General features: G+C 46.1%; 1 protein-coding gene across 6 annotated transcripts in view; it reads left to right on the top strand.

The window, feature by feature from the left end:
* The first annotated feature begins 5,843 nt into the window (after window positions 1-5,843).
* Fbxw11 (F-box and WD repeat domain containing 11) overlaps window positions 5,844-22,428 on the top strand; it is a 106,189-nt gene continuing 89,604 nt past the window's right edge. Inside the window, exons 1-2 of one of the 6 annotated variants that reach the window (XM_015997608.3) lie at window positions 8,291-8,479; window positions 18,861-19,015. Coding sequence is in view for 4 of the 6 variants with exons in the window: in XM_015997605.3 (XP_015853091.3) it covers window positions 7,856-8,479 (624 nt within the window). In the remaining 2 variants the exon portion in view is untranslated. Of the gene's footprint in view, window positions 8,480-18,860; window positions 19,016-22,428 lie in introns of all 6 variants that reach the window. The other 5 variants (XM_015997607.3, XM_015997605.3, XM_006978879.4 and 2 more) reach the window with 5 other exon arrangements.

The raw sequence follows: 22,428 nt of genomic DNA, 5'->3' as shown, positions 1-22,428 counted from the left end.
TTTAAGCAAAAGGACCTGAGTTTGAGTCCTTAGCCCCTCTGTAGAAGCCAGAGATTGCGGCACATGCCTATAACTCCAGGGTAGAGATGGGCAGATTCCAGGAGCTCACTGGCCAGTCAGCTGAGGTCAGGGTTAGTGAGAGAACCTGAGAAGAAGGAGGAGGAGGAGGAGGAGGAGGAGGAGGAGGAGGAGGAGGAGGAGGAGGAGGAGGAGGAGGAGGAGGAGGAGGAGGAGAAGAAGAAGAAGAAGAAGAAGAAGAAGAAGAAGAAGAAGAAGAAGAAGAAGAAGAAGAAGAAGAAGGGCGGTGGTGGTGGTGCATGCCTTTAATCCCAGCACTTGGGAGGCAGAGGCCGGTGGATCTCTGTAAGTTTGAGGGCAGCCTGGTCTATAGAGTGAATTCCAGTAACAGCCAGGGCTACCCAGAGAAACGCTGTATTGAAAAAACCAAAAACCAAACCAAACCAAAATACCAAAAGGGGAGAAAGGAAGACATCTGATATCTTTGTGTGTGTGTGTGTGTGTGTGTGTGTGTGTGTGTGTGTGTGTGTGTGTGTGAGAGAGAGAGAGAGAGAGAGAGAGAGAGAGAGAGAGAGAGAGAGAGAGAGAGAACCTATATACATGTGGACATAACACACACAATAAATAAGTAAATAAGTAAATAAATAAATAAAGACAGAAATAAAGACAGAAATAAAAAGACATAAATTCTATAAGGAGTTTGTGTTATTTTGATTCAAAGTGCTCTCACGGAGTCCACTGTTTTAGATGAACTAGCTCCCCCAGCTATCTGTAGCCATGTAACATCTGCTTCAGAACAGCTTGAAGATAACAAATATGACCTCGCTAGTCTCTGAGGGCCAGGAACCCAGGAGTAGCAAGTTTTGTTCAAGTTTGTTGAAGGAATACAAGTTGGGGCTGGGAAGCTGGTACCCTACTGAGGTGCCACTGGGCAGATCATCTTAGCTAGGGTGGTGGTGTTCATACTGAGAAAGGGGTTGGGGGAGAAGGAGGGAGAGAGGAAGAGGGAGAGGAAGAGAGAGAATGAACATATGTGAGTGTGGTGTTATATTGTGTACCCATCATAAACTTGCCTGAGGATCAGAGGACAGAGCCAGACACTAGATTAGACATAGAGGTCAGGCAGTGGTGGTGTACACCCTTAACCCTATCACTCGGGAGGCAGAGATCCATTTGGATCTCTGTGAGTTCAAGGCTACATTGAAAACAGTGTCAGGCAGTGGTGGTACACACTTTAATCCCAGTACTGGGAAGCACACATGCCTTTAATTCCAGGAAGTGATGTCTGGGCAGAGAAAGGTACATAACGCATGAGGAAACAGGAACTCACTCTCTTTAGGCTGAGGATTTCGTAGAGGTAAGAACTAGTGGCTGGCGGCTCTCCTCTGATCTTTCAGCTTTCACCCTGGTATCTGGCTCTGGGATTTTTATTTTTTATCTATCTATCTATCTATCTATCTATCTATCTGTCTGTCTGTCTGTCTGTCTGTCTGTCTGTCTGTCTGTCTGTCTGTCTGTCTGTCTATTTTTTGAGACAGGGTTTCTCTGTGTAGTTTTGGTGCCTGTCCTGGAACCTAGACCAGGCTGGCCTTGAACTCACAGAGATTCGCCTGTCTTTGCCTCCTGAGTGCTGGGATTAAAGGTGTGCGCCACCATTGCCCGACTCTGGGTTTTTTTTTTTATTAAAAGACCATCTAAGATTCGAACAACATGTGACACAGTTACACACAGAGAGAGAAAACACACGTTGAGACAGACAAAAGACAAACACAAAGGGAATGAACACACGTGAGACAGAAGACACACGCACATATATACACACACAGAAAAAGAGGAATACACGTGAGACAGACACACAGAATGAACACACCACGTGAGCACAGGATACACAGACACACATAAGGGGTAGGGGAAACATGTGACAGTCTGGAGGCCATTTGCTGCTTGGGCCTCTAGAGCAATAAGGAGAGAAGGTACACTGGAGGCAGGGCCAGGAGCCCTTCACTCCGCTGTGCGCATGCTCTCTGCTGATGATATGAAGCACAGTCTCACACAGTCCAGCCTCTCAGAGTCCAGCTAGGAAGAGTGGTTTTGAAGCTGACTGCCAAGAGGCACACACAGAGGCCACTTCAGAAATATGAACACATCTGACTACGAAATGTGACGCCAGGCCCCTTGGCTGTTACCTTACACTGTGTGATACATGCACCTACTGCCATGGTAATGTGACATCACTAGGATCTCGGTGTCACACAGAGGGTCATAGATCTGCACTAACCTCTTCACTGTCAACATGCCTTGCAAATCTTGGTCCAGAGCTGTCTGAAGCTCTGGAGACAAACTGCCTTAGGACTTTCTGCCTTTGTCTATGATCAGATCTGATCTCCAAGAGGCATCAAGCCTGAAGCAGCAAGAATACCTGCACACTCAGGTTCTTGTCTAAGAGGTCAGAGCTAGGAGGTAAGCCTTGGCTTGGCTTACGTAAGACTTCTGTCATAAACATGCATTTTTAATCCCTTTGAGCTTTTGGAATTCGAACCCACAATGCCAGTTTTCTTTTTCTTTTCAGAAGGCATAAGATTTTAATTAACGAACCAAAACTTTGAGGTTTTCTGATGCCAGGGCTGCAAACTCAGGTATCTATAGGGATTTAGTGTTCAGATGAGGAGCATTCAGATGAGGAGCATGTTCCAGGTGAAGTGGAACCCCCATTGCACAGGGTGAAGAGGTGCTTGTGTCATGAGGACTTTTACTCTCATATTTAACTCTTTCGTTGACTAATGGGCTAATAAGGAAGTTGCTTGGCTATGGAAGTGAGCTTTCTCTGGTTAGCTTGCTCTGTCTTGCCATGTGATGACCACTGTCTGCCACGGCCCAATAGAAGGCTCTCACCTATACCTAGCAGAGCCTGGCCTCATGTTCCTGCTATGAACCAAAGCAGTTTCTTTTCTTCCTTTTTTATTTTCTTTTTGGTTTTTTTCAAGACAGGGTTTCTTTGTGTAGTCCTGGCTATCCTGGAACTCACTCTGTAGACCAGGCTGGCCTTGAACTCAGAAATCCGCCTGCCTCTGCTTCCGAAGTGCTGGGACTAAAGGTGTGCGCCACCACTGCCCAGCTTCAGTTTCTTCTCTTTGTAAGTCATCTGTTCTCACATGTTCTAACGCAGCAGCAAACAATGGACTGTGACACAGATAACGGACTACAAGGACATTATTTATACAAAGGCACACTTTCCAAAAGAAAGGTAGCTGCTACTGAACCACCGTATGTTGCAGGTATTTGATCACACTGTGAACCCTGAGATTTTGTTAATTACATAAAATCAACCTTGGGTCAAGAGGTGGAGCTAGCAACTAGTTGACAGGCAGCAGCCAGAAAGATTAAGAGGGATTTCAGAAGACGGATACTTTGAGTTTGGTGGGTTTTTTTTGGTTTGTGTCGGCAGAAGAGAAGTTCTCTTTCTATCTGAGACACTGGCTAAGGAGGAAGGTCAGCTGGTTGCTCCTCGGCCTCTCTGAGCTGGCAGGTTTTGACCCCAGCACCTGATTTCCAAGTCTTTATTGGTAAAATTGTAAGACTGAGTTTAGTTTAAGAACAACAACTGTATACTGTTATCACAGATCTCAAAGCCAGATACTCTAATTTTTCAAGAGAAATTAAAACACAGATTTTAAACGTGAAGTCGTTTAAGATGACGCATATTCACGTGAGTTCAGGTACCTACAGGGGCTTGCTGTGGATGATTGATTGATAAATAAAACACTGATTAGCCAGTAGCCAGGCAGGAAGTATAGGCGGGACTAAGAGAGAGGAGAACTGAGAGAACAGGAATGTGGAGAGGAGACGCCAGCCTGCCGTCCAGGGAGCATCATGTAAAGGAAGCAGGTAAAGCCATGGAACACGTGGCGACATATAGATTAACAGAAATGGGCTGAGTATAAGAGTAAGAGCTAGACAATGGTAGGCCTGAGCTAATGGCTGAGCAGTTTAAATAATATAAGTGTCTGTATGTTTATTATATAAGTGGACTACAGACTGCCGGGGCTTGGTGGCACCTGGAGAGAAAAACTCTAGTTACAAATGGTGCCCAACGTGGGGCGACAAGAGTTTTCACCTAAAACCTGAGAAAAAAGATTCTAAAACGGAGTCTTGGCGGGACCCGGAGAGACAAACTCTAGCTACAGGGGCTAGAAGAGGGCGCCAGTCCAGGCTGAGCTCCAGGAGTCCAAGTGATGAGAGGAGAGATTCTATGAGCAAGGGACATTGAGATCATGATGGGGAAACATACAGAGACATCCAGCCAAACTAGTGGAAATGCATGAACTGTGGACCAAGAGCTGTGGAGCCCCCATGGGACTAGACTGAGCCCTCTGGATAGGTGAGACAGTTGTTTATCTTGAACTGTTTAGGGGGCCCCCAAGCAGTGGGATCGGGATCTGTCCCTGGTGCATGAGCAGGCTTTTTGGAGCCCAGTGCCTATGGTAGGACACCTTGCACAGCCTTGGTGCAGGGGGACGGGACTGGACCTGCCTCAGCTGAATGTACCAGGCTCTGCTGACTCCCCATGGGGGACCTTGCCTTGGAGGAGATGGGAATGGGAGGTGGGTTGTGGGGGAGGAGAAGGGGATCTGTCATTGGTATGTAAAATGAATAGAAAATTTCTTAATAATTAAAAAAAAATTAAGAAAAAGAAGGTCTTCTGAAGGGAAGCAGGCGTGCACAGGATCTTCCAAAGGGAAACTCAAGAAGAGACGAGACACCTAAGGACCAAGAAATTGGCTCTGATGGGGAAGGAAATAAAATGGCCCCTCTCAAGAAAGTGGGAACAGAGGAAGCTGGCAAGAGTCTAGCTACGCTTGCTGCTCCCAAGGAATCTACCAGTGTCTTATCCTCGGAACAAAACTCAAATGGGTCAGGTGGTGAAACGTTACATGCTAAGTGTCAGACTGGTTCAGCTGGGCTTTGTGAAATGGAAGTGGACACTGAGCAGAAACCAGACAGTGTCCCTGTGAAAGCCTCAGCACCCGAACCGGCGTCACCATTGCCTCCTGTCCCATCACCAACCATAACGGCCTCGACTCCTATCACTTTGGCTGAAAACGAGTCACTGGACATTGATGAAGACGAAGGCATCCACAGCCATGATGGAAGTGACCTGAGTGATAATATGTCCGAGGGAAGTGATGATTCTGGGCTGCATGGGGCTCGGCCAGTGCCACAAGAAGCAAGTTCAAAAAGTGGGAAGGAGGGGTTGGCAGTTAAAATAACCGAGGGAGAGTTTGTTTGTATTTTCTGTGATCGGTCTTTCAGAAAGGAAAAGGATTACAGCAAGCACCTCAAATGCCAAAAAAAAAAAAAAAAAGAAAAGAAAAAGAAAAAGAAGGTCACCAGCTCTCCTAAAACTGGAGTTCTAGGCAATTGTGAGCACCCAATGTGGGTGCTGGGAACTGAACTCAGGTCTTCTGTAAGAACAGAAAGCACTCTTAAGTCACTGAGTCCATCTCTCTAGTCCTCCTAAAATGTGAAACCTTTTTTTTTTTTTTTTTTTTTTTTTGGTTTTTCGAGACAGGGTTTCTCTGTGTAGCTTTGTGCCTTTTCCTGGAACTCACTTGGTAGTCCAGGCTGGCCTCGAACTCACAGAGATCCACCTGGCTCTGCCTCCCCAGTGCTGGGATTAAAGGCGTGAGCCACCACCGCCCGGCTTGAAACTTTTAACTGATTGATTTTGGCAATGCTATGGGTTGAACTTGGGGCCTTCAGGTTAGGGACATGCTGCTCCCCTTTTTCTTTTCTTTTCTTTTCTTTTTTTTTTTTTTTTTGAGACAGTGCTTCACTGTGTAACATCCCTGGCTGTCCTGGAACTGGCTTTGTAGACCAGGTTGGCCAAGAACTCATAGAGATCCTCCTACCTCTACCTCCCGAGAGCTGAGATTAAAGTTGTGCCCCACCAGGCCCATATCTGGCATGCCAATTTTTAAAACAATGAAGATGGCAGTGTAGGCTAAACATATGCATGGGAGGATCATACTCACGTGACCTCTACATGCTATACTGTATGGTAAGTGCTGGGTCCTTCAAGGTCTTTGGCTTGCTGTTATATTGGTGAATTCCAAAGAACTAATCTTTCAAGATCCACAGAACTTCCCATACTCACTATGGACATATGACTTAATTTGGTTAATCGAGCAATCAGAGTTTCATAAACATTTGTTGATTGGTCTTGTCCTTTTTCTTTCTTTCTTTTTTTTTTTTTTTTCGAGACAGGGTTTCTCTGTGTAGCTTTGCTCCTTTCCTGGAACTCACTTTGTAGACCAGGCTGGCCTTGAACTCAGAGATCTGCCTGCCTCTGCCTCCCGAGTGCTGGGATTAAAGGTGTGTGCCACCACCGCCCGGCGGTCGGTCTTGTCCTTTTTCGAGCCACCCTCCAGAGGCTTGAATGATAAGAAGCCAGTGGAAAAGAGAGGCTCCAGAGGATGAGAAATCATTTTGAATGTGTTTCCAACTGATTACAGGCCCATGTGTAACCTCAGCTTATATCACATTGATCCAGATGAACTTGGCTAAACTATGCAATCGTAAAAAATAAACCATTGTTATTCTAGGCTACCAAGTCTTGGCACAGTTTGTTATGTTACAATAGGTAACTGAAACAGAGGTCATTTAACCTGTCCTCCTGTCTGGTGAAATCCAGACAGCAAGGTAATAGCAGGAACTCTAATCCTGGGCTTTTCTCGGTTGCTTTTCTTTCAATCTCTTGGTGAAAGCCACTAGATAAAGATCATAAAATTTCAAACTCTAATGGTAGGGAATTTATACCGTGCTTTGGATGTATACTGATCTCTGGAAATGGGAAGAGTTCGAAAGTCATCCACTGCACTGGGGCAGAGAATTGAAAAACATCTGAGAAACGGGAAAGCAGTCTCTGCCATTGAGAAATGGGCTGGCTACAATCATCCAGGCCCTTGATGATAGCCAGAGCCTGGCCCTTACAGTTAGGTCTCCTGTAAAACATAAACAACTTCACAGACCACCAACATTACATAAGGATATTCTGTGGCCTTATCTTATGGATCAAGACAAAAACAAGACCACTCACTCCATAATTATTTGTGAACACAGATAAAACATGACCATTATCCAAGCCACACATACAGCTACAAAGACTAAACACTTGAATCTGGCTAACATGAGGGAGTGTCACCAACTACTACTTAGCTTCAATCTAACTTCCCCCAGATAAGACTGCGATGTCCAGTCTTAGAATTACTCCCACTTCGCTCCAGGGCCTCTTCAAATCCTCTTCTACATTACCTAAGGTCTCCTACTGAGACGTCCACGATTCATCATGACATATGTTCTCTTGTGCTTCAGGTAGAAATAAACCCACCTTGTTCAACTATCAGCGTGTTCCTGGAGGATTTTGGTTCCAGGGTACTGACAGACTTGGGGAAGATCACAGAGTTAGAGGCAGAGTTCCCTGGAAGTCTCCAGTTGTGTTCTTTCATAGCCCCTCTAACTCTCGGTTAATGTCTGCTGTCTTTCCATTAGAATTAAGCTTCCTGAGAACAGGGGTCTCTCCTGTTACGTTCCAAGTTGATTCCCAGTGCTTAGGGCAGTAGAAACTGAATGTTTACAAATAAATGTTTTCAGAACGAACAGCTTCCTTCTCCCGGCTCAGCTCCTCTCAGTCAGTGTAGCGGATCTTCATACACCTATTTCCCCACTCATCTCCAAACACTTCCTCTAGAGATGTCCATCTTCCCTTGGCTGCGTCCTCGGGCTCTCGGGCCCTCTCCTACACTTCCTAGTGCACCTTGGGCCCACCTGTCCCTACCAAATGCAACACACACGGAGCGGCGGAGCAGCCACCTACGCGAGTGCCACTGCAGACACCCAGGGCGCATGTGCGGAAATCGGTCGCACCGCAAAGATCTCAGACTTAAGTAAGGAGTTGCTTTCGAGTTTCCGTCCGGGTCCGGGCAGCCCCAAGCTGCCAGGAAGTCAGGAACGACCAGCCGGAAGGAGACCTTGCGCGCGGGGATTTCTGGGACAAGTAGTCGCGGCACTCACGAGGCCCTACCCTGAGCAAGCCCTAGATTCTCCAGGTCTGCACGTCCCGCACTCCCAGCCCTGTGCTCCTCGAAGCGCAGCCTTTACAGTGGCGAGCCCCGGCAGAGTGGGCCGGACGGCTTCTTGCTCCCACAAGGCCGCGCGTGCCGCAGTGGTTGTCGGGAGTTGTAGTCAGCTGCGCGTCCTGCGTCCGCCGAGTGGGAGGGCGGAGCTGCCGGCGGCCCGGGCGGGCTGGCAGCTAGAGTGGGTGCGAGAGCCGCCTCCACCGCCGCCGCTGCCACCGCCTCCTCCGCCCGGGCCGTTCGCTGCTGAGCGGGGAGAGCGAGGCGGGGCCGCCGGGGCCGCCATGGAGCCCGACTCGGTGATTGAGGACAAGACCATCGAGCTCATGGTGAGTGCGGCCCGCTGGCCCTCCGTTCTTCCGGCCGACTGGCGATCCGGGGGCCTGCCCACCTCGGCGTCCGCGCCAGGCCAGCCCTCGTTCCCTGCCGCCCGGGCCCGGCCGGCCCCCTGCCGTGGCTCGTTGCTGACGCCTCGCGCTCCCAGGCTGTCCGGGCCTCCGCTCCCCCCAACCCCCTCCACCGCCTGCCGGGCTCCGACCGGTCTCGGGCGCCCCTGCCTCGCTCCTCCGTGAGCCTCCGCTCACTCTCGCCTTGCCATCGCACTCGTTTTAGAAGATTTCTTTTCCCTTCCCATTCCTCCAGGCAGGCCCGCATCGCGCTTCCCACCCGCGCTTAAGCCAAGGGTGATGGTGGTGGGAGGGAGTCCGAGACCAGTTGGGGCCGCTTCGGCCTCCGTAACCTAGGCGTACGGGGGGTGGTGTTAGGGGGGCTCTCAGCACCTTCTCCCCAAGCTACGGCTGTGTGGATGCCGGGATAGGCCCCGTAGGGCTGGGATGTTGGGGGTGCCCTCGAGTCTGAGGCTTGCGGGATATGAAGCCTCTTTTCTGGGCCCCTGTGGTGTCAGGCTTCTTGGACAAAGGGTTTCCTACCCTGCCGTGAAGGATGTTTGTATAGCAAGGCCCCAGGTACTCTAAATTCCATCCTCCAGGAAAGGGAAACCATAACTTTATCATTTGGGAAATGAGAGGGGAGGGGGAAGGGGTCTTCCTCATCACCGCCCCCCCACCCCCGCTCTTAAAAAGAAAAAAAAAAGGGGGCATTCTTGGCCCACAGAGAAGCAACGATCCCTTTTACTGTTAGAAACCATTGGTAGCCAGACTGATGAGGTCTCCCCGGACCCCCCTAACCCCTTTCTGACCTCAGACTTGGTGCCAGAAGGGTTTTTGGAAACAGGACTATGAGTGAGTGGCTGGGAGAAGTGAAGAATTTGCTCATTGGTGGAAGAAATAAAATATGGCTGGTATTACCTGCCAATTTGAATGTGAGGGAAATCAGACCAGGCTTGGGAGAGTTGGGAGGCAGTCAGCCTCTGCAAATGGCCATACAAAGGAAACCGTTGATAGTTTCTTTGTATCTCCGCTAATACAGTAACAACTAGTATCTGTCCCATGGTAGCGAGGAAAGCTACAAGATCTACTGAACTTTGCAAAACGTTTTCCTAGTCAGATTCTTTCCAGTGTGAAAATGCTTATTGAGTCACTGATTCCACTGGGTAGGGTTGGTGACATCAGAGCCACTTCCCCCATTTAATGCTATAAATAATAAATGGTGATACTGAAAGTCTGTTGGATAGCCTCATGGTTTCTGTGGATGATGTTATCCAGGGAGTTGAGGTGTACGTTTTAAAATGGAAGTATAGTAGCATAAAATAAATACCGAGGTAGTCTCATGTCTGCTGGACTTGTTGAAAATTAGCGGGTGTGTGTGTGGGGACCTCTGGTAGTTCTTGGTGTGTGTGTGTGTGTGTGTGTGTGTGTGTGTGTGTGTTCAGAGGGATTCTGTCACTTGTGGGATTTTGATTTTTAGGTATTGAGGAATTTTTCCTTTTCAGCATCAAATGGTTGGTTACAGCAGTTTGGGCAAACTTTTGAAGTGGGTTATTTTAGCAAAATATCATTTAAAAATGGTTGTTTATGTATTATTGTGAATGGATACATGCACCACCACAATGGCATTTGGTGGTTAGAGGACAACTTGTAGAATCACTTCTGTCCTGCCTTTACGTGAGTACTGGGAATTGAACTCGTGTTGGCAGGCTTGTATGTTCAAATGCCTTTGGCTGAGCCCTCTTGCTGACCTCTATTTTGGCAAAGTATTTTCAGACATATTCCATCTTCTTAAAGATAAACAGTACATCTGCTTTCAGAGTGACCAGTGCTTCATACTGAAACACATTCACTTAAAACAACCAAAACACCTCTTCTTCAAAAGATTATAAGAAATACAGTGTAACCCAAGGCATGGTCTGTTAGTATGTGACTAAAGAAAGACTCTGTCCCACATTTACTTGCTTTCTATGCATATAACTAAAAAGTTTTGTTTTGGATGCTGGGGTGCACCTCAGTGGTAGAGCACAGGCTTAGTTAGAACCATGAAGCCATGATGAGGGGCTTAGACTTTGTGTGATAATATGTGCTGTTACGCCCGAAGAGATGTCAACCCACCATTTAATAAAAGGCGTAGTAGTCATGATCAATTTTAAAATGGTTTTAAGGATTTTTCCCTCCTAGGTGGGGTCTCTTAGGAGCCTTGGGCAGTCTTTTCCGTGAGTGGTAGGTGTGTGTTTCAGTGCAGTAGATGGCTCACGTGCTTAGCCACTGAAGAGGCCCAGCGTCGGTGGACAGATCAGAAGGCCTTTCAAATCCAGCCTCACCTGGCTTTCTGTATCACTACATTTCAATTATAGTTTCCAGAAATTGGTTGAAAATACATGTAATAATGACTTCAAAATAACATGATTGAAAGAGGAGAACTGGTTAAATTGATCGTATTTTGGAAGCCTAGAGCATAAAATGTTTCAAATTTTTGTGAGTCCTCTTCTGGACTCAGATATTTGTGATTTTGGTGCCTCTGTGAGTTTGGTACCTAATGGTTGACAAGATATGGCTTGTGCTATTTTAGATTGCACTGCATTAAAAAGAGGAAACTGGCTTTGTGTCATCTTCAGTTCTTAATTGTCAACCTTCTACTTTGATTTTGATGCAACTTTTTCTCTTGTAATTGGTAAGACTCATGGCAGTCTTGTTGGCAGCCTCTTGGGTGCTGGGGTTACAGGTGTGAGCCACTATATACCTTTTTCTGTTTCTTTTTACAGTGCTTGAGCTCAAAGCCAAGCTTGGCTCATGCTAGGCAACTGCATTAAACTACCTCCCCCTAGTCCTTTTTTTGTACTTATTATTATTATTATTATTATTATTATTATTTTCGAGACAGGGTTTCTCTGTGTAGCTTTGCGCCTTTCCTAGATCTCACTCTGTAGCCCAGGCTGGCCTCGAACTCACAGAGATCCACCTGGCTCTGCCTCCCGAGTGCTGGGATTAAAGGCGTGCGCCACCACCACCACCGCCCGGCTCTCTTTTCTCTCTTATCTGCCTGCCCCCTCTCTTTCTTAACACACACTCCCTTTACTGACTCCTTGCCCTCTCCTAGGGTCTCTTGTAGCTCAGGCTGGCCTGGGACTTTGTGGCTGCCCTTGAACTCCCAATTCTGTTGCTTTTGCTTTCCATGTGCTGTGATTATGGGTCTGTGCCACCATCCTCGGCAAGGTGATAAATAAACTCTTGATAGAGACAATGAATTTATAGTTGCTGATAGTGAATAATTTAATTACCATGTGGCTTTCATGGCTTTATACTGGCCTAGTGTTGGGTCAGCTTTATGGACCTGTTTTCTAAACTTCTTTGTAACAGTCATCTTTATTATAAGTGAGTTAGAACAGCAGTGATCCATTTTGGAAATAGAATTCACCAGGCTGTGTGTCTGGTTTACAGATTTCACTGGAGAGAGTGCAAACTTCATTATGCATCACATTCAGTTGGGAGCATGAGTTGATGTACAGGCACTCCTTAGGAAGCACTCATAAGAGCTTGACAGAGAGATGGCTAGTTTTTCTCCCATGAAAAGATAGCAAAATTCGGCTAACGGTTGTAGGACACAAACCAGTGGGTAAAGGTGCCAGCCACCAAGCCTGACTACCTAAATGTCATTCCCTAGGACTTATAGAAGAAGGAGAGAACAAACCCCCGGAAAACACCCTCCCACACCAACTTACATAAATAAATGTAATTTTAAAGAAGTTTAAGGATTGCTGGGTGGTGGTGGCCTACACCTTTAATCCCAGCATAGGGAAGTAGATCTCTGGGGAGTTCAAGGCCAGAGTGAGTTCCAGGACAGATGGGCTACATAGAGAAACCTTGCCTCACATAGAGAAACAAAAAACAAAAACAAGTTTAAGGATGATAGTTTTGTTTTGTTGTTGTTGCTTTGTTTTTTCTGTAGAACAGGCTGGCCTTGAACTCACAGAGATCCACCTGGCTCTGCCTTGTGATTTCTGGGATTAAAGGCGTGTGCCACCACCGCCCGGCTTTTGTTTGTTTTTGAGACAGGATTTCTCTGTGGATAGTTTTGTTATGTTGTTGTTGTTCCTTTTTTTGTTTGTTTTTGAGATAGGGTTTCTCAGGGTAGCCCTGGCTGTCCTAGAACTCTCTTTGTAGCCCAGGCTGGTCTTGAACTCAGAGATCCACCTGCCTCTGCCTCCGAGTGCTGGGACTAAAAAGGCATGTGCCACCACCACTTGGCTAGGATGATAGTTCTGTCTCATGGGTGTGAACAAAACAAAACTTGCCTAGTTACACTTCTACTGAGTTATTAGCTGTTGAAAGATTCCCCTCTGCTAAGAGACCTTAATTGAGTCATTTCCTTTTGTTTTTAATCTCTTAAGTGGACGAAGTAATGCAGACTAGAACATAGTGGTCCTTCTTAAGAAGGTGCAGTATAGCGCTATCTTTAGAGTTATTAAAGTATAGGCAGTCTGCAAAACTGGAGATGAAAGAAACTGATAAGGTAAATTATTTGTTTTTCTCTGTTTTCTTTTTGATTCAGTTGTTTTGTTTTTCCTCCCTTCCTGTCCTTGACTTAGTGAGGCAAATTCAATTGTTTAGTGAATCTATCAAGAAATAGGATGTCTGCAGCTGTCCCTCATAGCTCTCTGGTGGCTGCTAACTCACCAAATGTGCATAAATAGACGCCGGTTTCAGCAGGGCCCAAGTGATATCAACCACATGAGTTTATAGGATCTTTGACCTGTCTAAAGGGGCCGTGGCTCTAATATACAATCTGTCTGAGGATTTGCAGTAGGCTAAATGTCCTTCAGATTTGACAGGGGTGGCCCTGACTGCTGTAGCCTGTCCTTTACTAAGTAGAGAGCTAGCCCAGGATACTCACTAACTAGGCCATTGACACAGATTCCTAGACCCGCACACATGTGGCCCTTGGGCAGTGCTTTTGGGGCTGTGAGTTCTGGAGCCCTTTGGAAGCATGCTGGGATCCTGGGGAAGCTTTTCCAGGCCTGCTGACTCTACTTCCTGTCCCTCTTCCCATCCATTTCCCCTCCTGCCATTTCCTTTCCCTCTTTGAATTTGTCTCCCTTCAGCCTTTCTTCCTGCTGGCTTCTCGGCTGTGCTTCAGCCGGAGTTTGGGGAATCCTGGTCCTGTGTACTCGGCTCACACTCTTTCCGTTGTCAGCACTGGGATAAACTGCCTTGAGTACATTTTTTTGAAGGCAGCTGCTGTTTACTGAAAGAACTCCATCTTTGAGCAGCCTCTGGCCAAATTGGCTTAGGTCACATCTCAGCAATCTTCCCTTCTGCTAATGCTGATAAACCTCTATCAGCCCAGGAGACATAATGGAGGCCACCTTTTTGATGTCAGTTTGTAAGGTGGGTGGCAGATAGCATCTTGTTTGGTTGCATAGCCCAATTTTTGTGGACTAATCCTTAAATGAATGAATTACCTAGTGGTACTTAGACTAGTCTATGCCTATACTGTAGTTACCTGTTTGTGTCCCCCATTAAATGATAAGGTCTTTATCTGGGAGATGAGACCTTCCTCCCTTCCTCTGACCACAGCTCCTTCCCATACACAGAATGCTTCTGTAGTAGCTGTTCATTTGGGGGTGAACTCTTCTCTGTTAGCAGTTCTCCTAGCAGTCCTCACTTTATGGCCTTCACATCATCTACTGACTGTTACACAGAATGGCAGTTGTGTGTAAACACCCGAGCCAGAAGCTGCAGCTGATAGCCTCCTTTTCCCTCACCGTGTGCTAAGTGTGTGGTGCTTGGTGGCTATTTATTAATTTCAATTAATGTTAGGGTTTTTTTTTTTTTTGAGTACCATGATGCCTTTTAGATTTTCTTTTGATAACTTTAACACAAAGATGTATATACAAGAAAAAGACGGGTGAGGGAAAGTGGAAGTTGGCGTGTAGCTCACATAGACATGTACCCATCATGTATGTACCTATACATATACAGATTGATTTATATGCACCCTAGACTGGTGATTAGCCAAGAAATGAAGCCACGTTCTTTTTATATCTGTTGGTGAGAATAGTTGATAAGCTGCAAGGGTTTCCTGACCTTAAAATTTGTGATTTAACTCACAGAAAGGGCACAGGCTGCAGGGTGAAACACCTGATTTTCTACCAGAGCTCTGCACTTGCCATGGGACCTTCCTTAAAGGAAGCCTTATTGCAGTGTAACTGCACACATACAGAAACCTGGCTATCCTTCTGAGTTATTGGGAAGGCTTGGAGAGACATGTATGTGAAAGGACTTTGCAGGGGGACAGCCCTTTCTAACTGTACCTGCAAGTGCAGGGATTCAAACTCAGATTCAAACTCACAGTCTTCCTGTGTCTGTCCCCTGGGTGCTAGGATTACTAAAGGTGTATACCACAGCACCTGGATGATGCTTCTTTTTAAAGATGTTTCATTATGTGCACGCACAGGTCTGAGGTGTGTATTTGTGTGTGTGTGTGTGTGTATGCGACTGTGTTACTGTGTGTGAGTGTGTGACTGTGTGCGCACCCATGCATGTGTTGTGAAGCCATGGGTGTTAATGTGGAGTCTGGTCAGAGGACGACTCTGTGGAGTCATTTCTGCGCACACTCGGTGGGTTCTAGGGGTTGACCTGGAGTCGATGGGCTTGCCTGACCGTCTTCCTTTCCCGAGGAGCCGTCTGGCAAACCCCGAGTTTTTATCTATAAATTCTTCTAAATTGCTTTAAAAATTTTGAGACAGGTTCTCACTTCATAACCCAGGTTAGCCTTGAATTTACTATTTAGCCCAGGCTTGCCTCAAATTTGATGTCCTCCTGCCTCATCCTCCCAAGTGCTAGGGTTATAAGTGTGTGCCTCCATGGCAAGCCTTCAGGGACCTACATTTTATAAAACAAACTCAGAACAGATGGTGTGGGAAAAGTTAGCTTTTTTCCTCATGAGTTGTGCATGTGTTTATTTGTAAAGCTATTTACATGCCTATGCTTTTATTTTTAGAGGTTTACCGTTCATTTGCTTTGAGCCCATAGATACCATGAGTCATTCTTTGAGGGAAATGATAACATTTTCAGTATCCACAATGGTGTGGAAAATATGGGAGATACCATGATGTTTAGTGGGAACTATCAGTTGGCCTGTCTGATCAGACCTCTGCTGTAGCTCCAGAGGGAAATCCCTACCTTCACCCTCGCCCAGTGTTGGGTATCCCAGCAGAAAGAGACTGGTGGTTAGTGTATGTGATCATTGAATATTCTGAATAATGTTTCATTCACTGGTTTATGGGGTTCTGGGAAATGAAGTTATTTCATTCTTGGCAAAGCACCAGGTGATTTTGGCCATTAATTGAATAAGCAAGCTTTCCTTCCGGGTTGAATTGTTCTTAATTGAATTAGTTGACAATGGGGGAAAACCTGTTGGTCAAGAACGAGCTTGTTACCTTCTGTTAAGTTTCTGCTTGATCACAATTGCTTAACAGGAAGTTTGTCTTTGTAGGCAAATGAGAGACAGACTGGGAGGACCTGACAGTCCAGTTGGTGTCTCTCACCTTGGCCTTACTGTTTTAACAAAAGTTAACTTTGGTGTAGAGTTTTGTGATGTCAGCAGGAAGATTGCTGATGAGATTCCCTCTCACCGTTAGTCCACATAAAGGCCTTCACAGGCCAGAGTGCAGTGAGGTAGAAATTGGGAAGTTAATGAGAAAAATGGTGGGAAGAAAGAAAAGCACCAGCTTGTGAGTGGAGAAGGGTGCAAATCCCATGAATGTGGGAGAGCTGGGCCCTAGCAGAAAGCTTCTGCTCTCCTGAAGGGAGAGCCAAGAGTGGGCTCTACACTCGCCTTTGGACTTTGAAGGAGCTAAGCTGAGACCCTTTGGCGGCTTTTAAGAACTGATGATAATGTATACTTCGGTTGTCTGAGAAGAGACAGGGAGAATTTAGTCCTCGATCTCTTACCTTCATCTGTTAATCTTCGCAAAGCTTGAGGCCGGTTAGGCATTACAGAGATACTTCTTTGAAGGGGAGGGTGAAAAATTAACTCACCAGTACAAGGAAAGGCCAGAGGACTCAGTAGGGTGAGAAACGAGTTGTCTGGAGAAGTGCTTGTTTGCTGTGTCCTGCCCTGCAGTGTGGATGTAAGTTGCTCTTTGAAAAAGCAGACTAACTATATTGTTTTAGCAACTAGCTACCAGCATAGTTCACTGGATACTTTTGTCACACCTGGATTTCCAGTTTAATTAATTAATTAAGACAGAGTTTCATGTATACTAGACTGGCCTTGAATTTGCTGTGTAGCCACAGATGCCCTTGACTTCTGCTTTTCCTGCTTCTACACCTGGAGTCCTGGGCTTACCTGGATGTGCATCCGGTTAATGAAGTGACAGGGACGGACTCTAGGACAGCAGCTCTCCAACATGTGGGTCGTGACCCCTTTGGGGGTGGAACGACCCTTTCCCAGGGGTCACCCAAGACCATCAGGAAACACAGATATTTACATCACAGATCAGAGCAGTAGCAAAATTACAATGAAAGGAGCAATGAAAATCATAAATTTATGGCTGGGGGCCACCACAACATGAAAAGGTATTCAAAGCTCACAGCATTAGGAAGGTTGAGAACCACTGCCCTAAGACTTCGAATGCTGGGCAAACAAACCCTTTGCCAATGGAGCCTCATCCTCAGTCTTCAATTCATTTTTTTTTACATTTTTTATTTTTTGGTTTTTCAAGACAGGGTTTCTCTGTATAGCTTTGCTCCTTTCCTGGAACTTACTCTGTAGCCCAGGCTGGCCTCGAACTCAGAGATCCGCCTGCCTCTGCCTCCTGAGTGCTGGGATTAAAGGCATGCACCACCACCACCACCACCACCACCACCACCACCACCACCACCACCACCACCACCACCACCACCACCACCGCCCGGCTTCAATTCATTTTGACTCAGGAACATCAACTAGTGAGGAACAACTTGAATTTTTTTTTAAGGCGTGCTTTGTTTGCATGCTTTCTTTAAGTTGTGAGGACTGCAGGGTGTGTATCTGGTCACTGTGATGCAGTCCCTCAGATGGGCGTTCAGTTCCTTCAGCGCCCAGAGTGCTGACGTCAGCACTGTCGATGTCGCCTGTGGACTGTCACCGACCGCATCTTGGAAGTCAGAGTTCAGAAGGATTAGAAAGTCCTTATCAGGAACTTGTTTGCTGCTCGGAGGGGACTAAGGCACCTTTAGGATGTGTTTTGCTATGACATTAGTGCCTGGGACCTTGCAGTTACATGGCTCCTTGGTAATGGGATGCCTTTCTATGTGGAATAATCTGGAGTTTGCTCTTTGTGTCAACCAGGATGAAATTCTCATTACCCTAGGGCCTGTGAGAGTATTAATGTCTTCTGTCCCAAAAGTAATGAGTTGCCTGACCCTTGTACTCGGGGCAGTTGTGCTTTGTGAAAATGCCATGGCTTCAGCTCCTGTAGGAGGGGACTCGGGAGACAGTCTTGAATTAAATAGGCCCTTCAGCTGCCCATAGGTGTTCAATACTGCAGGGCACTTCGGCAGTCGTGTGGCAAGTAAGTTGAATCTACATATTCTCTCTGGTTGTCCATCCTCTTTAATGTCTTTTCTCTTTTGTTATGGTTGGTTAGGATTTGCAGTCTAATGGGGAGCTCATATGGTAGGAAAAGAATGAACAGAATTTGGATTGGCTGTAATGTTTATGAGTGTCATCTTGTAAATTATTGATTAGTGTTCTTGATTGTCTCTTTGGTTTACCTGATGATCAGCTGTTGTAGGGTATTGGCCTCTAGTGACCTGTAAGTTCACTCTTACCTTGATTGTCATGCTTAAGAAGGTTCTGGATTCCGATTGAACATCAAGGATTTGAGTAATGTATGTAGGTTTGATGTCTCTTCAGCGGCAAACCAAATGTTTCTTTGATGGGAATGTTAGTAAACACTGGGAGCTATTTGAACCCTCGCTTATTTTCGTTGTGACCGGCAAACTGCTTTTGTAGTGCTGGAAGAGCTGTCATAGAAAACTGACATTACTGTCATTGTATTGAATGATCGGGGACAGCTTATGTGGATGGTTAAGTCGGTCTTAGTTGCTCTCATTTGTAGACTGTATGCTATTTATCATGAGTAAATGTTAATATTAGCTGTATTTCACTATTTCTCTCAGTGCTGGGCTGAGGGGTACTGCCCCAGGCCCTTCATGTCCAAGGTCTGTCCTCAGATCCACCATTCCATCGGCCTTTCTTTCCATTCTTGGTGGCTGTCGTTTGCCGCTGGTGCCATGGTGGGTGTATGGATTGCTCTCTGTCTTTCAACAGTTACCGAAGTGCATGTTTGGGATTTTGTTGAAGAAAGCTGGATACAGTAAACGGAGAGTCTTGGAAGACGCTTGACCGCTGTCTTTTCTCAGACTAGTCTGAAAGGGGATGCCCCATTCAGTCAGTGGTGGATCTGAAGTGCAGAGTACTTCCAGGTAAGCCGTCACCCTGTGTGTGTTGTTTTGTGGGACTCACCTCACCGAGAGACCTTTCAAAAGTAAAACAATCTTTTTAGAGTTGGGTATTGTGGCTTACACCTGTAATCCCAGTCCATCCTTTTCCATTGCTGGGGTGGAGGACATAGTGGATATTTGTGCTTAGTGCTGTGTGTGTATGTGGGTCAATGAAGGGGCTGTGGCAGAATTACCAGGAAGAACTGCATAAATGTGAGCAATACAGCTGTAGGCTTAAATGTCTTCTAGGCAAAGTCTCAATAGGGAATAAGCAGGGATTTGGGGGTTCTGGGGAGATAGTTTATAAAATGAGTGACCATTTTGAGACATTTTCTTGAATGATTACTTTTTCTTTTTTTTCTTTCTTTCTTTCTTTTTTTTTTTTTTTTTTTGAGACAGGGTTTCTCCATGAATTTTTGGTGCCTGTCCTGAATCTCGCTCTGTAGACCAGGCCAGGCTGGCCTCGAACTCACAGAGATCCACCTGGCTCTGCTGGGATTAAAGGCGTGCGCCGCTGCCGCCTGGCCAGTCTGTTGGGCATTCCTAGAGGGTCTTCTCAGGCAGAGCCCCTCCCTCCCTCCACAGCAGCTGTTGGGCGCATTGCTAACTTCTAGGCCCTGTCTGTCAGTAGGCCCTTGGCATGTTTCTTCATTGGTGCGTGCTTCACTTGGATTTTAGGTAGTGGAGTGAAGCTCGAAGGTACTGAGGAAGGGCAGGTAACCCAGGCCGTGCAGCTAGGGAATGGCAGAGCTGGAGTCAGGCCTGGCCGGACCTTTCTGTCCAGTGAGACTGAACTTAAGCCTCTGGATTCTCACTTTTTTTTTAAGTGAAGTAAGTGTGCTCGTTGTGTCTGTTTCAGGGATGAGGGTACATGTGGAAGCCAGGTTGATGGCGAGTGTCCTTCTCAATAGCTCTTCTACCTTATTTTTTATTCAGGGTCTCCTGACGAACCCCAACTCTCTGGTTCTGCTTCACTGGCAGGAGGCAGGTGCTCAGATGATAGGTGTGCTACCTCGAGCTCTGAGATGACTTGTATTTATTTTTGATGTTTTTTTAATTTAATGGACAGCTTGGGTCCTCGTGAAGTGCAGCAGCCCTTCATTGAGCATCTCTTCATTCCCTCACAGTGGATTTTCACTGAAGAGGACATGCTAGCTCATTGTTGGCATGTCCTAGTCAGGGTTACTATTTCTGTGATGAAACACCAAGACCAGAAGTTAGGGATGAAAGAGTTGAGTCGGCTCAACCAGGACAGGAACTCAAACAGGGCAGGAACCTGGAGGCAGGAGCTGAAGCAGAGGCCATGGAGGGTGCTGCTAACTGGCTTGATCCTCATGGGTTGCTCAGCCTGCTTTCTTATAGAACCCAGGACCACTAGCCTAAGGTGGCCCCATTCTCAATGGACTAGGCCCTCGTCAATCATTAATTAAGAAAAAACCTGGCCAGGCGGCTTGCTGATAGCCCTGTATTATGGAATTGTTTTCTCAGTGGAAGCTCCTTCTTGTCCAGTGGCTCTGACTTGTGACAAGTTGACATAAACTAGCAGAACAGTATTTTGGTCATTTTTGGTGCTCTGCTTGCTTTCTGAAAATTCATCAGCTCTTTAGTGACTGTGAAAGTAATTGAGGAGCACAAGAGAGGCACAGTCCATTGAAATGCAGTGTGCTGTATACAAGGAGCGCCAATGAATTCAACCCTCCATCTTTCCCATCCCTTCTTAGTATTTACTGTTGCTTTACTCAAAAAGCTTATAGCTCAAATGCATACACTTCATTTGACCTGTCATCTGTCAGATATTGTCAGGTAACTCTTGAAAACACAACCTTTTCATTACTTTACATTTCCTCTAGATTGCCTACACCCTATACTGTTTGAAAATTTTCTGTTATAGACTGACATTTTGACCTGTTTGAGTTAGATTTCTTTGCATTTGCCAATATTTTAGGTAAACATTTCCCATACCACCTTATGAGTGGTGGGTGGTGGCTGTAGTATAGAAAGAAGAGCAGGTAATAGTTCCTGGGCACTTACTCTCTAGTTACAGATTAGATATGAAATCATTGTATCTTTACAATAACCTGGGGAGGCAAGAACTCCTCGCCCTTCATTGCGAGGAAACCAGTGCATACAGTTGCTAATAATGTGCTCAAGAGCAGAGGTAAGAGAGGCATCCAGGCAGTATGGTTTTAGAGAATGGGTCTCTGTCCTCTGTGCTCTTCACAAGTATACAGGCAAAAGTCTCCTTGAACAGGGTGTACAATTTCCTTACGTTTAGAAATGTTGACGCTGGTTGTGGCAGCTCATGAGCCTGCAATCCTCGTATTGGGAGTCTGGCCGTGAGTTCCAGGCAGCTTTGGCTATAGAGCGTGATACTGTCTCAATAAAAAAACAAAAGGAAGCAGTTGTTGAATGTCTGTTTCTGCCCTTCTCCTAAAAAAAGTCTAGCCTTCAGGTCCTGTTAGCTATCCAGGCGCTCTCTTTCCCAAGCAAACCCCAATAGTGAATTTGGGATGGTCTTTCATCTGTGTGGTAAACCCTGCATGGTCAAGATGTTTGAAACCTCTTCTCTTCAGAATAACAGTCGGTAGTCGTCAAAGTGTTTGCTTCCTGCTTTCTGTTTCTGAGACTGGGTCTTGCCCCATAGCCCCGGCTACATTGAGCTTCTGATCCTCCTGTGTAGTTAGTTCTCTGGAGGGCTGGGATTACAGGTGTGTGTCAGTGTACCGGCATATGTGACAATTTTGTAATGTCACTAACTCAGTTTATATTTAAATAGGCACATGTAATTTTAGAATTTGTCATCATCCAAGATGATGCCTTTAGCACCCTCAGAAATCAGATCCATTCAGTGTGCTCAAAGTGCGTCGTTATCCTAGGGATGGGTTGACATCAGTAGCTTTACAATACTGTTGTGTAAGACCAGAAACTAATTTTATAAGTTTACAATGATAATATGTAGTTGGCATGTTTAGTATATATATTTTTTTCCTTTTTTGAGGCAGAGTCTCATGTAGCTCAGGCTAGCCTTGAACCCACTCTATAGCAGAGAATGGCCTTGAACTAGTGATGTTTCTGCATCTACCTTGGGAGTGCTGAGAATTACAGGCATGCATGACTATACTGTTTTATTTAATGGTGGTGATCAAACCCAGGGCTTTTGTGCATGCTAGGCAAGTACTCTACCAACTGAGCTACATCCCCAGCCTAAGTATACTCTTTTGGAGACCATGTTTCTCTGTATAACCTTAGCTGTCCTGGAACTCTCTCTGTAGATCAGGCTGGCCTTGAACTCATGGGAATCCACCTGCCTCTGCCTCCCCAGTGCTGGAATTAAAGGTGTGCACCACCACCACCACCACCACCACCACCACCACCACCACCACCACCCGACACCT

This window comes from Peromyscus maniculatus, chromosome 8, assembly GCF_049852395.1.
Source record: "Peromyscus maniculatus bairdii isolate BWxNUB_F1_BW_parent chromosome 8, HU_Pman_BW_mat_3.1, whole genome shotgun sequence".
NCBI classification, from domain to species: Eukaryota; Metazoa; Chordata; class Mammalia; order Rodentia; family Cricetidae; genus Peromyscus; species Peromyscus maniculatus.
This window is presented reverse-complemented; position numbering and strand designations above follow the sequence as displayed.